This window comes from Erithacus rubecula, assembly GCF_903797595.1.
Source record: "Erithacus rubecula genome assembly, chromosome: 3".
Lineage (NCBI taxonomy): Eukaryota > Metazoa > Chordata > Aves > Passeriformes > Muscicapidae > Erithacus > Erithacus rubecula.
In genome coordinates, this window is record NC_136689.1 from 121,804,109 (window position 1) to 121,819,196 (window position 15,088).

At 36.0% G+C, this 15,088-nt stretch overlaps 1 protein-coding gene across 9 annotated transcripts in view; it reads left to right on the forward strand.

Moving 5' to 3' along the window:
- The window catches only part of RALYL (RALY RNA binding protein like), a 365,270-nt gene that overhangs the window by 315,340 nt on the left and 34,842 nt on the right, over positions 1 to 15,088 (forward strand). For all 9 annotated transcript variants that reach the window (XM_079300393.1, XM_079300391.1, XM_079300397.1 and 6 more), the window contains one exon: positions 12,248 to 12,295. In XM_079300393.1, coding sequence (XP_079156519.1) covers positions 12,248 to 12,295 — 48 coding nt within the window. The remainder of the gene's footprint in view (positions 1 to 12,247; positions 12,296 to 15,088) is intronic.

The following is a 15,088-nucleotide window of genomic DNA, read 5'->3' on the forward strand; positions in this document are numbered from 1 at the left end:
TTTCTTTCCTGCATGGTCATTTTGCAGACCTATAGGAAATTCTGCTTTCATGCACTGGTTTGAGGGATCCCATTCTGCAGAAGTGAGATAATTTAAATAAAAGCCTAGTCCTTGCAGGATAATACTCCTTGTTAGGATAATACTCAGTCCACTTCCAAAATATGCAAGTTTTTTTCAATTTACAGTCAATTTTTGGGGGTGTTGCTGTTGATTTTTCTAATGGACAATAGGTTGTAAGGCACAAAATAGAATGTAGCCACGGAGCATCCTCTGTAACAAATTCCATCGCTCTTGTTCCTCATCCTGGTTATCAGGTAGCACAAGTGGAAAGGGCAAACACTGTTCCTACCCAGCTTCTGAAGAGAAAGAAAATTATTTTCCTTCAGCAGAGGAAAAATACAAAAAAGAGGAGATACTAGACTCATTTTACACTGTTATTATGACACCAATAAAACTACCAACCAGGACATAATCTTGTAGTTCTCATTCATATTCAGGCCAGGTATTCAGGAAATGTTTTCATGGAAATCAGGAGAGGACTGAAAACACTTGACAGTCATTTAAACTCATTGTTTGGACCCAGGCAGTAATTTCTTGTACTTAAAACCACTTGGGCTTTCTGACTTAGGCAGGCAGTAGCAGATCTTCTGCTTTTGCAGAGAATGCCCTTTAAAACAATTCAAATCTTTTATGTGTGAGTTTAGCCTGGAGGCAAGAGGCACACGTCAGAGTTCTGCAAAGGCTCTTTACTGGGTGAGAATTTCAGGGTAGTGCAGAGAGACATGAGGGATTTGGGATTTGACAGCACATATGGATACCTGTGGAAGACACTGAGAATCTATACCATTTAATTTTAGGCAGTAGTACTGACATGCTTCTCTTCCAATTTTCCAAAACCCACAAGGCTTAAGCTTTTCTATAAATGCCTGCTTACAATTATTTTAAGACTCTGAAACAGGCATGAACACAGCTATTTTATAAATTTATAATTACTTTCTTTTCTTTTTTTACTTTAAGCTTTCTCACAAGAAGGGGTTACAAAACTACAGTAATAATAATGTTGGTCCATTGCTGTGACTGAATTTTTCAGTGGTATTGTGATATTACTCAATGTTTAAAGATCCTAGATCGTGTACTTATTTCACTGATCTGCAATTTAAATCTAATTATTTTATGGTTTCTCTATTTGCCTGATTTTTTTCATTCTACATCACTTCCACTTTCACACACAGAGCAATATATTTATATAATTTAAAAAAAACCCAATGAATTATCCAAAAAATTATTTTTCCTCATTCATAGTTCCTAAATTAAGTTTCATTTGCAACAAACTCAAGAGATAGTCATCTTAATAAATTCTTTTTCCCTTCTCTGACCTTAATAATATCAGTAGCAATGTTCTTCATAATTGGGAAAGGCAAGAGCATGAGATCACACTTTCTCTATTCTGGTTATTCTACTTCCCTTTCCTGTTTTTTAACTGTTTCTGTTTTCCAAGACTTCCTTTTCCCTAGCAATTCTAGAAAAATAATGCATACCCATATGATTTATGTGTTGGTTTAATGATGAACAATTCCGCAGCACTGAACATTTTTGCTCTCACCTATGTACCAGGTATTCAGGAGGTTTTCTAGAGGAGGGAAAATTATGCACAAGAGAATGTTTCTGAAGGAAGTCCAGGAGGCTGAAATATTCAGGGAGTGCAGGACTGAAATCTGGGAACATAATAGAGAGGAAAGTCAAGGGAAAAGGACAACTCAAAGAAACAAAACGGGAGGTACTGTTTTACAATGGAAGATGGAGGGAGGAGGAAGGGCAGTACTTGCTGGGCATGTACTCTCACTGTGGAACAAAATTATTTGCACCTAATTTGCTTTTTTTTTTCTCCCAAATGGCAGAGACTGACCCATGACTTATAGCAAATGGTATTTGAAAACGTCTGTGTTAGCAGTATTCCTATTTCCTGTTTCTGAGTTATCAGCATAGCATCTTGGGCTTGTATGGGCTTGTTTCTCTGATTATTCAGTATGAATGAACTTACTGAGACAGTCGTGCAGAAATATCATGAGACCTAGCTCCCCACCCAAAACTCATCTGAAAATTGAGTGTTTTTCATCCTTCTTATGGGTGTTGCATATGAAAGACTTTGTTTATTCTCACAAGTTTACAGATTATTACAAAGAAGTTTTATTTCTTCCCCTTGATAGATATATTGAAAGATGTGCTGAAGTTTCATATTTTCAGTTTAAAATTCCCTGTAATGCTGTACAAAACAGCCTGTGTCTACCCCTTGCTCTTCTGCCTGTGTTTCTCTAACCACTTTTGTACAATAATAACAATTGAAACTCTTCTGAATATTAAGTGCTTAGCATGCTAGGCCTTAAACAAATATTCACTGGGGATGTGATGGCTGATCCTTGTAATTCCATGCTTGAAATCAGTTTGATCTTTTTCATCAGAAACTTAAATATGATTCAGCTAACCTAACATCTTACTTGCACTTGAACTAAAAGAGAGATTTTCTTAAGAGTAAACACCAGAAAGACAGCCAGTGCTGCTATGTGAACTTTTACTTGACAGTCTGCTTCCCACCCTTCTGTTGTAATATAACTGGCAGCTCCTTGATAAAGAGATTTCTTCTTTGGAATTCAGCCAACTGTGATCATAGCAATCAGTCAGTGGACTTGCTTCCAAAGTTATCTCCACACCAGCCTATGTATTCACTCGCTTTCTAATCAGAAAAAAAAGGAGCAAGAGAGGTGGCAGTACAGAAAGAGACAATCAGAGACAAAACATTGTTTGTTGCAGAGCAAATTGCAATTTACTGATGTCTCTCATTTTTTTAAATATTTCTAAAAATAAAAAACTTCAGGTTAGGAGTTACTGGCTTTAGTGTTGCTCTTTTAATAGCCTCTTGTGTGATACAAGGAACAACTACTCACATCTTGCTTTACTGGATCATTCAGCTGTGCATTTGTATACTGTGGTATAACCCCAATTTGAAAAAAAAATCACAATATGTCCTGATATTAGGCAAGGTTTCAGCTAATAAAATTAATTGGGTTACATATTATTTTCTACAAATTTATTTTGGTCTGAGATTTGGCCTTGTTTACAAACCACTTTCCAACTACCTTGGTACAATTATTTACAAACAATAATTTGAAAAGAAGCATGACTGTGCTCTTCTGACTGTGTCAGAAGTATTTATGATCATATTCAATAGTCTCTGTTTGACCCAAACTGGAGTTGATTTCAAGGGTCTTGATTTTGACTGGTTTGGTTTCAGTTTCTTTGGGGTAAATTTTTGCTTATCTTTAATTATGAACCTCAGTGCAAAAGCACTATCCATTGAGTGCAGGGATTTTTTTATCTCAGTTTCAGGACAGATTCTTATAATTTTCAACATTCTTCAAGCCAAAGTTCAACTTTTTCTGCATCAGCCATACATGTTCTATGTGTATGCACAGGTTTAACAGGTTGAAACAACTTCAATGCTGGTGCAGCTCAATAAAGAAAGGAAATTAGGTCACATTCTGCCTTATCAATAGTAGGATAAGAGTTTTAATGCTGAGAGTTTAATTACTGTCCTTCAAATTTTCATTTCTAAAGTCTTCAGCTTTGGTTCTGAAATCATTTAAGGATCAGTTTTGCTCAATAAAATGAAATCCTTCACAACATATTGGAGCATATTTAAAAGTTGGAGCATAAGCCTTAAATGTGAGGTGGAAATAAGAGTGAATCTGTCATGCATGACCAGTAAACATGGAGGGTTGTTTTTTCTTTTTATTTTCCTCTAATCCTGTATACCAAAAAAAGAAATCCAAAAAAAGAAGCAGACATTCTGAGCTCTGCACATGTGATTCTGTAGCTTTTATTCTGAAGAATAAGGATGGAAGGTTGAATCAGCTGCCATCCTGTAGCCAGCTAATATTTTATCAAAGTTTTTGATAACCACACAGACAGACAAGTAGTGTAAGTCCCAACAATTATGATTTTTTGTATGATGACAGAAAAGTTTGGGTTAGAAGGGACCCTAAAGATCATCTGTTTACAACTAGTGGCACCCATTAGACCAGGCTGCTCAGAGCAGTCTTGTACACTTGCAGAGGTGAATCATCCACAACTTCTCTGGGCAACCAATTCCAATGTCTCACCATCCTCACAGCAAATTTCTTCCTAATATTTAATTTGAATGTCCCCTCTTTCAGTTTAAGCCGTTCCCTCTTGTCCTGTTATGTAGGGATATCCTTTGTTAAAAGTCCCTCTCCTTTCCCTCGTGTAGGCACCTTTAGGTACTGGAAGGCTGCTCAGGTTTCCCCAGAGTCTTCTCTTCTTCAGGTTCAGCAGCCCCCAACTCTCATCCTGTCTTTATGAGAAAAGTGTTCCAGCCCTGTGATCATGGCCCTCCTCTGGATGTGCTCCAGCAGGTCCACATCCTTCTAATCTTGGGAATAACAGAGCTGGATGCAGTGCTCCACATGGAATCTCATGAGAGCAAAATAGAGGGGGAGAACCAGCTCCCTCACCTGCTGGTCACGTTCCTTGTGATTAAGCCCAGAACACAATTGGCTTTGTGGGCTCTGAGTACACACTGCTGATCATAGTGAGTTCTTTTCAACCAACATTATCAATGCCTTTTGCCAGAAGCATTTATGTACCAGAAAGTACCCACTAGATATGTCTCTGTTTATTTTCTTGCCATCTAAATCAAGGGACAGAAAGTACAGAGAGTTTTCCTGGCAGACTATGAACAACAAGTAGTCAAAATGAAAAACTACCAACTTTCAGACTGCATTTTTCACATGAACTGGTTGTTCTGAACTATTTGAAAGTAGCTAACAACTTCACAGAAATTAGGATCAATATATGAAGGAAGAAAACTGAAGCATTTCTCAAATAATCTAATTCATACTGAAGATCTATCCTTTCTTGGTGTACAAATGGGTATGGGATGGAAATGGAAGCTGCATCTTCTGAGACAGTGAAGTTGTTGAAACAAAACTGGAGCTCATTATTGTGGTTTATAGAGCAGTATTGTGCCAAAGTGTTCCCATTTCTTTAGCAGAGATGGAGGACCCTGAGAGGTATTGAATAAAGCTTTGTTTCCTTACAAAATGAATCTTTTCACTTATATACACACACACATATTAATCATGGTTATACTTTAAATCTGAAACCAAGTATGATTTGGTTTCAAGGCCGACCTTGTGTAGGTGTCAGTATTTAGGTGTATTTCACATTCTGGATGACTCTTTATAGGCTATAAAACCAAAACTGTCTTGCTGTGTAGAGCATTCACAGAAAAGTAAAATTCCAGCCATGTAATTGTATAAGGATGAGTAATGGTAATGTGGTTTTGCTGGGAGAAGGCAAAAATCATGCAAGGGGAGTTCAGCAAGAAGATAAGAGTGGGAAGGTAGAGTCAGAGAGAGAGACCTTAACAGTGTTCATTACTTCACAGAATCTTGTGGTTTGGGAAGAGATGCTGGAAGCAATTCTCAGAACTAAATTGTTTTGGTAGCTTAATTCAATAAACTAAATAAAATTAAATTTAGTCTAAGGTGTGCCTGTATTTTTAAATTCTGATATGCTTTTCCCACAGTGATAAACCACTTGAAACGAAACTTTCTTTAAATATTTACTAGATATGGTACATAAAAGTGCAAGCAGGGCCCTCATCTGTCAGGGACTGTGACTAGATAATCCAGGGAAAAATGTTACAAAAATGCTAAAAAATACATTACTCAAAAGAGACAGGCACAGAAAGTCAGCTCTTGAGTTGACTGAGACATTAGAGAAGTAGGTAAAAGAAACCAGTATGAGTTTTTCCTAGGGGGAAAAAGGTCTCTTGGTGTCAAATGCTGCTTCTTGTAAATTAGAAAATATGTACAGAAAATTTTCAGCTAGATTATTCATACTTGCCTCATACCTGCAAGACAAGAAATCAGCAGTTCTTCCATATGTCCACTATGATATAAGAAACTTCAATACCAGTGTCATGACAAGCCACCAGACCCTTTTGCCACATACTACACTCTGGTGAGTCATCTGGAACAAAAATCCTTTCACTTATGAGAATAAATACAATAAAAATTCCAGACATATGTTTTAGACAAAAAATTATGATCTCTTGATTTCAACAGCTTTATTCTGGATTTACATTGAGATGATTTGGAGAGGTGACACTTGAATATCCTTCTGTACATCAAAAGGTCTTTCCACTGATATTCTAGGAATTTCCTTGGTCCATGACTTTTTGTTCCCTTACACAAAATAAATCTTTTTTTACAGTTTATGCAGAATGTGAATGAACACAAAGTCTTTCAAAGCAGAAGTATTAGGAATATTTGCCAGAAATCAAGGAAAATGTAGTCAATCTAGCACTGGTTTAGAGGATAGAGATGAATGTGTGATGCACAGCTGCTCTTTCCACTCATCTCTGAACAGACTGGAATTGAATCCAGTTCTGTGCTTGGTTATAGAAGAATCTCTTTATCAAATGCACTTGCTGTGGAAATTATTGCACAGTGGGTCAGGAGTAAAAGAATGGTTTTGCAGATTCACAGGATCTGGTATCTTCATTTGTACTGAAACTGCACATGCAAAGCATCATCTTGGAAAAACAATCATTATTACTTAACTTCACAAGCTGTACTCTGGACACTGAAAGTTCTGTCTCTTTCACATCTCCATTTTGCTGCTTTAAACCTTGAATTGCTCAATCCAAAATAATTAAATTACTTAGTAATTTAATCAGTAAACTTGATGTAAATGAGAACAAACATTTAACTTAAGCCTTTTGACAGTTTGAAAAAATGGAAAGGAAAGCACATGATGCAATTTTCTAGATTTTTTTTTCTTTTACATGAACTCTGACATTGTCACATTTCACTTATTTTTTTTGTGAACGGTGCCTTTGTATTTCATTCAGTGCTTCTAAGGCATCTTATCTGAAAAGTACATAAAGTTTCAGTTTTTGTAATCTTAAATAGTTAGTCTTTCAACTCCAGTGCTACCACTATGATTTTAATTTAATCTGCTGTTCAGTGAAATGCTGTGGAAATACTAAACCCATCACTTAATTCTACACCTGTCAATGAGAGTCTGCTGAAGCTGTCAAACCAAGTCAAATAACACTCCTTCAATGTACACAATATTATTAACAAATTGGATAATCAATCACATGTGTAAGGTTTGACAGTAGTACCTTGAACATACTGAATTTAAAACAGTTTTTTAAGAGGCAGGACCCATTTCTCATTTACTATGGAAGAAAAAATACCATCTGGACATTACAAACTCCCCAGTGAGACTTTACAATTAAAGGACTCTTTGGAAAGTGGTTGGGCCACTGGAAATCTTTTTTTTTTTGCCTTACTTTGAAATGTTCCCATGGGAAACATAAATAATTGGACATTCCTTTAGGTGACAGAAATAGGAGGAGAAAGGTCAGGGAGATATGAAGTAGATTTATACAGATATCTTTAAATTAAAATCTACTGTTTTGTTTCTAAAGAGCATCAGGATAACATTGTTCAGCATAGGCTGTGCCTGCAGCTACACTAAATAGTTTTAATTAGGAGGATACTTATCTGTACAGAAAATTGTTGGGATTTAGTTTGCCTGCATCACTATTGTCTGTCTTGCTTCCATATAAACACCTCTGAAACCAGCTGATCCCCAGAGTCTGAATATTGATCTCAATGTCTTTGTTCTTGTCTACCTCACAAGATTTGCCTAATCCTCTACAGGAAAACGTCTTAGTGTTTTAGTTACCAGATTGTGTACATGAAACTTTGAATATCTGCCCAAGTTTTGCCTTAAATTCAGGCTGCACTGTAAGTTCACCAGTTTCCCTGAAATGCATTTCACTGGTATAAGAGTTCTTGAAAGAAAGGATGAGAGTAGAGAAAGAACATACTTAGAAACAGAAAAAATACAGCCTGATCATATTGCAAATAAATTCTTCCTAGTGCCTGCAGAAAGATACTTTAATGGACAATGGAGTACTGTATGTCAGCCTTTTTTATGTATACATGTCCTCCTTGGACAAAATTCACCTCTTCAAAATCAATTTTTCCGTTTTGCAGAAAAAAAAAATCCATTTACAGTGTTGCATTCCATGCTGCACTTTTGGAAACTTAGCTCCTTATGATTTCCCGACTCAGGAAAAAATACATCTTGCTCTTATTAATTGAATAAACGTATAGAATTAGGAAAAAAAAAAAAAAACAAAAAACTTTTATTAAGCACTGGTTACAAAATTACTATGAAATTTAATCCTTAATTGAAATATACAAATGCTGGATTATGCTAATTGTTTGGCATTTTGGGACAAGTGATTGAGGATATTGGTGTTAAGCTGTTCTTTTTAACTATACATATTTACCCACGTAACTTCATTATGGAAATGAATGTAAAATACTTCTCTGCATTTTTTTTCCTCTTCCAGACCTCTCTTTTTCCTGTAAATGTCTAATATATTAGTTGAAGGAATCACTGAAAAAAATTGCCTTTTGACAGTAAGTCCGTCAGCAAAAAAACAGGCTCTGGAGAATATTCTCTTTCTCTGCAGAATATACAGTCTGAACTGCAAAACAGCAGTGTCCCTCCATTTCTATCAGCATTCTCATCCTTAACTAAAATTGAGTTTTCTTTAAGGTGAAAGTGAGATTCAACCCACCAATTTAATTCATGTCTGAGAGTGTAGGTAACCATCCACTGAAGTCTCCACCATTTTTTTTCAGTAGCTCATGAAAGTAACTTCCCTCTGGATTTTCTAGCAGAGAAAGTTTCCATCTCTTGATGCTTCTTCTTTAAATCATCTAGTTATCCTCACCAACTTCCTTTTTAACATCATACCAGTTTAGACTGATCTCAACAGGAACAATTTTTAGCACTCTTTCCCCATGACATGAGAAATTATTTCACAAATGATTGGAACACTAGTTTCAACTATAAGGATGATATATGCTTCCCAAAAAGAGTTTGATTGAAGGACTATTGCTTTTATATTTCATATTTTTATTCAGGTCTCACAACAGAGAAGCAACTGACAGTAGAAATGGTGATAGCACTGTCAATTTAATTAAGATACATTATGCCTGGTTTGTCAACACTTACGATTTAAATATATCTTTGTACCGGTGGAAAGAAAAAGCTATGTTAGCAAAGGCTGACTTAAATGGAAGACAAAAGTATTGTTGACAGGAAAACAACGAAAGGTATTTCTGCTCAGTTCTTCATTAACTCTCCTAAAGTTAGAATAACCCCACACAAGTCAGTTATACCACTAATGTTGTGATCTTTAGTTTATAAACACCTTTTGAGGGCATAGCATAGAGAATGGAAAAAAGATTTTATTTTTGTAGTAGCATGTTTTCAACATCAGGTATATAGAGACATAATAACATCCATAAGTTTATTTCAAAGATGCAGAAGCATAACACTCTGTTTACCTGCTTGGCACATGTGCAACTGCTGACGTGCACAGGAGCTTTGAATACATACAGCATCATAGCTCTGAAATTATGGTCATAGGGGAATAATTTATTCTTTAGCATACACAGTTTTAAAGATATGCATAGTGTTAAGTGAAACCAAAAACAAAGACAGCTGGTATAAGATTGTCTTGGTGATGCCAAGTTAGGAAAAGGAACCATGACTTTTGCTTAGTAGAAGCACTTTTTATTGATGAGTTTTCTTTGTCTCATTGTGAGACACACATAAAGCAGTGTCTTTTACTGTCTACTGCATCAATACAGCATCATGCACACAGTTCTACTGTTTATATTGCAGAGATGGCATATGTTTGTGGGTAGGTAATCTGCCTGTTTACAGTGCCATTAGGAAACTGCTGACTCCACCAAGTCACAGGCTTGTTTAAACCTCTCTCTGCTCCTGACCTGCTGAGTACTTGGTATTCAACACTGTATGAGTGATTACCTGTGGCCTCCATTACACAGGCTACTGGGTTGCTAAGGAATAACTCTCAAGAGGTTAAGAGCCTTCCAGTCACCTTGATCTCAGTGCCAGTGATTATCTGTGCTAATTTTGTGCTAGGTGTTATACTGCAGCACTGACCAAATCTTTTGTCTGTCCCTTGACATGCAGAAGAAGGAGCAATTATGGGTGTAGATGGAGAGATGTACTGGTTGCTTTCACACTATAATCTCTTCAACCTATTATTACAGGTGAAACATCATCATTTAACTTAAAATTTTCATACCCATTGAGGGCCAGCTGTCTTTATTCTGTCCTGTAAGCCACAGATGAGTTACTACAGAAAAATGCAGTCATCCTTCAGCCTTACTCTCACTGGTGCCAGTGAATTATTCTTCACAGCTTCATGGTCTTCAACCTTGAAAAAGTGAATTTGTCCGGTCTTTATGCAAATTAAATAAATGTCAACTCCAGGCGAAAGGTTTCGTGTGACAAAGCTTTTAAATTTAATATTTTTTATTCAAATTGTCTGTTATCTTCTACTTAAAAAGCACACATTGAATATTAAGTATGGGCTTACTGAAGCTATTAATCACTCAGCTAAATAAAACCACTAGGAAGCTGTGAATAGCTGTAAATAAAATAATAGCTTTGATACCTGCTACTTCTTAGTTTCAAACAGATTGGAGTGAAAGACAAAAAAAGAGATGTCATATACTTCTGAAAAAGTTCTAGTTTTGCATTAAGATACAGAAATCTGATCACTATATACAGTCTACTATTATTTAATGGGATTTTGCATCCTCTGCCATGCACACTTTACCTGCTGCTGGGTTCTAGTCTCTCAGGGTTCTTTAATTTAGTGTTTCACATGAAATGCATCTTAGGATTTCTTTTCTCAAATAAATTACAAAAAGGGCCACGGTTGTCTGCAGCTCTCATGATCTTCAACTGCAATATTGTGCAGGCAGACAGTACGATATATTCTATTATTCGCAATTGGGCAAATTTCACTTGCATGTGAAAAAGGTGTGGCAGAGGTGAAAATTGTGCCCTGACTTGCTTTGGTAGAATTACTGACACATTCTTCATATTATGCACCCATTTTGTTCAATGTTCAGGAGCAAAATTATCCACAAGTTCATTCCCTGTCAAGAAAAACTTCTTTAATATGTAGCTGATCATTAAGGTCTTTTCCAACCTATATTACACTATCATTCTCTAATGTCCCTCTATTTTCAGGGAAAGTTTTCTTCTGTGCTTTGTGCTTTCTACCTCTGTCTTTTCTACCTTTTTCCTTTCTTACTGAAAATGTCTCCTTTTGTCATAATTTCTTCACACTTCTCACCCTTACAATTCTTAATTGTCCTTCTCAAGACAGGGAAAAACTTAGAAAATGTGTTACTAGGCAGCGTAATAAATCCATGTGACTTTTCCACAATGAGCCTTTATTGGCTCAATGGTTTGGTGGTTTTAGGGGTTTTTTGGGTGTGTGAGATAGATAAGACTTCTTTGCTATTTCTTCATCACAACAGTAAAAAGTTGCTAATGGAATGCAAAACCAGGAAGATCAGTCTGGCATTGGCTTTGTTATTGACAGCTCATAAATAGTTTTGCCATGGACTTTTGCAATTTCAGATGAGTTTGTTTCCCTTGATGTGCTGTCCAGATTGGTATGCATATTTCCCAGATCGGTATGCAGATTCTTTCCTAAACCTGAGAGGAAATGCATTCCTGTAACATTTATTTAGCACTTATGTTTTTAACCTATTAGTTTTTTGTCTTTTTGATGAAAATAACTTGGGCTCAAGGACCCTCAAGAAGTCAAATCCTTTTCATGTTTCTCTAAATCAAAGTAACTGTCTTAGCTCACCTTCTCACTCATTCCCCACTCTTTTGTGTATTTAAATGTCCTCCTCCACTCCACTGATGATGCTATGTTAGACCAAAAGAGAAGAGGGTGTCAGTTTTGGAAAGCTAGCTTCATTTGATCACTCAGAGAATTACACTATAATGATCCTTTAATTACAGAGCTGTCTCACTGTGTTAAATCCTTGCTGTATGTGCTGTCAACAGTTTACACAGTTCTGTGTGCCCCAGAATTCACATTTCCAAATATACAGCAATACCTGACAACAGCATTGACAAACATTATGTACATTGTACATTGTACAAAAGAAGTGGAAGGACTTTGAAGAAGGGATAGAAATTTGACAATAAGCCAAAATTACCACCGAAGCTTCAATCAGTGTGTATTTTCCTATAAACCAGCTCATTCTTGTTTTTCTGTGTTTTTCCACAGTGGTTATGTCTTTGATTATGATTACTACAGAGATGATTTCTACAATCGGTATGTGTGCCTGTATTTTTGTACATCCTATACAATTTCTAATGTTTACAATATAATCCCATTGTTTGGTTAAACAGGCCAGTTCTGATTTTATCTATTATTCATTGCATTATTTCTATCAGAAGACTATTTTTAATATCTCACAGAGAAGATTACCACCACTGAATTTATGTTTACTAAACAGATCTTTTGCTTTTATCCTTCTCTAAGAGCTTTTGGGGTATTTGCTGTGTTGAACAGTTTAATGGTAGTTTCATAGAGTTTTTCAAGGCTTACTTTTGCTGCTGATGTGTAGTGGCTGCAAAATTCTTCAGTATGGTGTTCCTGGCTTTGTCTTTTCATCCATGTGTATGAAAAGATACAGTGTCTCCTCAAGAATGTTCCAAAAATGTTTAGAAGTCCAGAAGAACTTTGAGAGAAGCAAAAGCACAGGCTAAGCAGAGTGTTCCTATAGGAAAAAAATAATTTGGATGCCTGAATAATTGGAGATTCTGCCTTGAGTAGTTACACACAGCGTACCTCAGCACTGTGAAAATGTATTTATTCAGATCTAGCAGAATCCCCACAGCACCAGGAGTAGCATGAATGATCACACATAACCAACTTGTTATGCAGCAGTGCTGCCTTTTCACTACAGCAGCTTGGTGTGGCACAGGACAAGTGAGCCAGAGAGGAACAAAGCATTGCTCCACCAGCCTGTTCTGATCTCATATTTCTTTTATGTAAAGCCATAAACAGTAGCAGGGGAGCTGTTTACACCAGAAGTTGAGTTAGCATGTGCTAGATACCTTTCAGTTAGCAACACAGTCAAAAAAGTTAGAAACGACATTTTCATGTTTGTTCTCTCCTGATGTGGGTTCAATTTGAGCCACTAGTTTTGGTTTTGCATCTAAATCACCATGCCCCATTTTAGGACAAAGCAAAAAATATTGAGATATAAACATAGGAAGTAAAAGCTATCAAAGCAGTTTAATCCTGCTCATTCCAGCCTCTGCAGCAGGAGTAGCACATGTCCTGTAAAGAGTTAATTTCCATAGGCTTTTATTTATTTTTTCCAAAGCTACTGCTCTGAATTTCATCTGTGGGATTATATGTTTTTAAACAGAATAGTGTCTCTCATTTATACCACACGAATATTAAAGTTATATGGCTAGTTTTTTCCTTAATTCTGTATGTTATGGGTAGCAGAAATTATTAATTGTAAGGATTACATTTTCACCAAAAAAAGCCCCCAGACTTTTTGGACGTTAAGGGGTGTTTCCCTGGAATCTGGTGTCTCTCTTGATAATTGTGTTGATATGGAAAACTATTGACAGTGAAATGTATCCATAGATCTATTCAATAGTATAATTTTTTAATTTAGAAGCCTTTCAGAATTAAGATAGCAGAACTGTTATGGTAGAAAACCTGGATGTGAGGTTGGCCTCATAAGGCTGGACATGCTGCTCTTCTGAAAATGAAAACTATGCAAGGTGAATAGACTCTTTTAGATACAGGTTGATGGAAGGGAAAGATGAAAATCTCTAATAGTCATGGAAAACAAAATCCCATTGAGAGTTTGGTGTATGAACTATTTGCAGGAAATATAAATTAAGAAATATAGTCATGATTCTTTAAATTTTTGAACTTCTGAACTTTCTGAATTTCTATGTTTTATCCCAAACCATGGATCTTGTTTTTTAGTATTTCAACCAATTAATATTATTAGCTTTTTAGCCTTCCTGAAGAGAGAATATGTCTTTCTTACCTTGACTAAAGCAGTGATGGAGTCCAAAAAGGGTGTCAGGAATGGATAGTTCTTTGAAATAAAATCTATATGAAGACAGAAATGTAAATTTAGAAGGGTGACTGAAAGAAAAGATAGTTGTATGCACACTAATGATTACTGGGGAAATGAATTGTTTGGGAACTGAGCTCTTTATTATTTCTCATATTACAAGCTCAAGAAAAACAGGCACAGTTCTTCCAAACTATAAATGGAAGAATTGCTTTTTAAAACATAGCTTATTATTGAAATATATAGAACGTGATAAGACAAAATACCAAGTTCAAAAGCTTTGCATCATTTCACAAACAAAAGTAGGAATAGATAGATAACAGTCACTAAGATAACTGTTCTTTTATTCTGAGAAAAGTAAGCACAGTTTCATATTTCACTATATTATCTAAACACAAACTATTGGAAGCTAAAAAAAAAGCACCTTTGGACTAATATTCATATTATGAACTTTTGCAAGTCAGCTTATAACGCTTCAGAAACTTTTTTTTTCCTGTAACGTCAAAAAGGAGTTTGTGACCAACCTGCAGATAATTTAATATGATAAATGATAAGTGAAAATAAACACTAATGTTTGTGTTAAAAGCAGAAAGAAACTGTTTAGTGTTCATCTTCACACACAATCCTTTAGTTATGCTAACAATGGCTGGAAGCTGCTTATTTGTGGGAATATTTGAGGTCATGGATTTCAGTCAGTGAGTGTGACAATGTCTGTGTCACATTTTGTAGACAGCTATGGAAAAGGAGGGTTACATTGTCTGAAGGATTGCAGAACAGACAGAAATGAGGTTTGATTTAGGCACTTGGCATGTACTTGCTGGAAAATGGGTTAGAAGATTTGAGTTTGACTCTGCCTCCTGTTCAGCATACTGTTAGATGCTGTGGTGAGTGAATTACTGTTTCTTGTGTGTCCCTTTTTAAATCTGTATCTATCTGCTCAGCTGGGTGACAGTGTTCACAACTGTGAAAATTTTGCATGCAGTTTTAAATTCCATAATTACTAGTTGCAAGTAAAT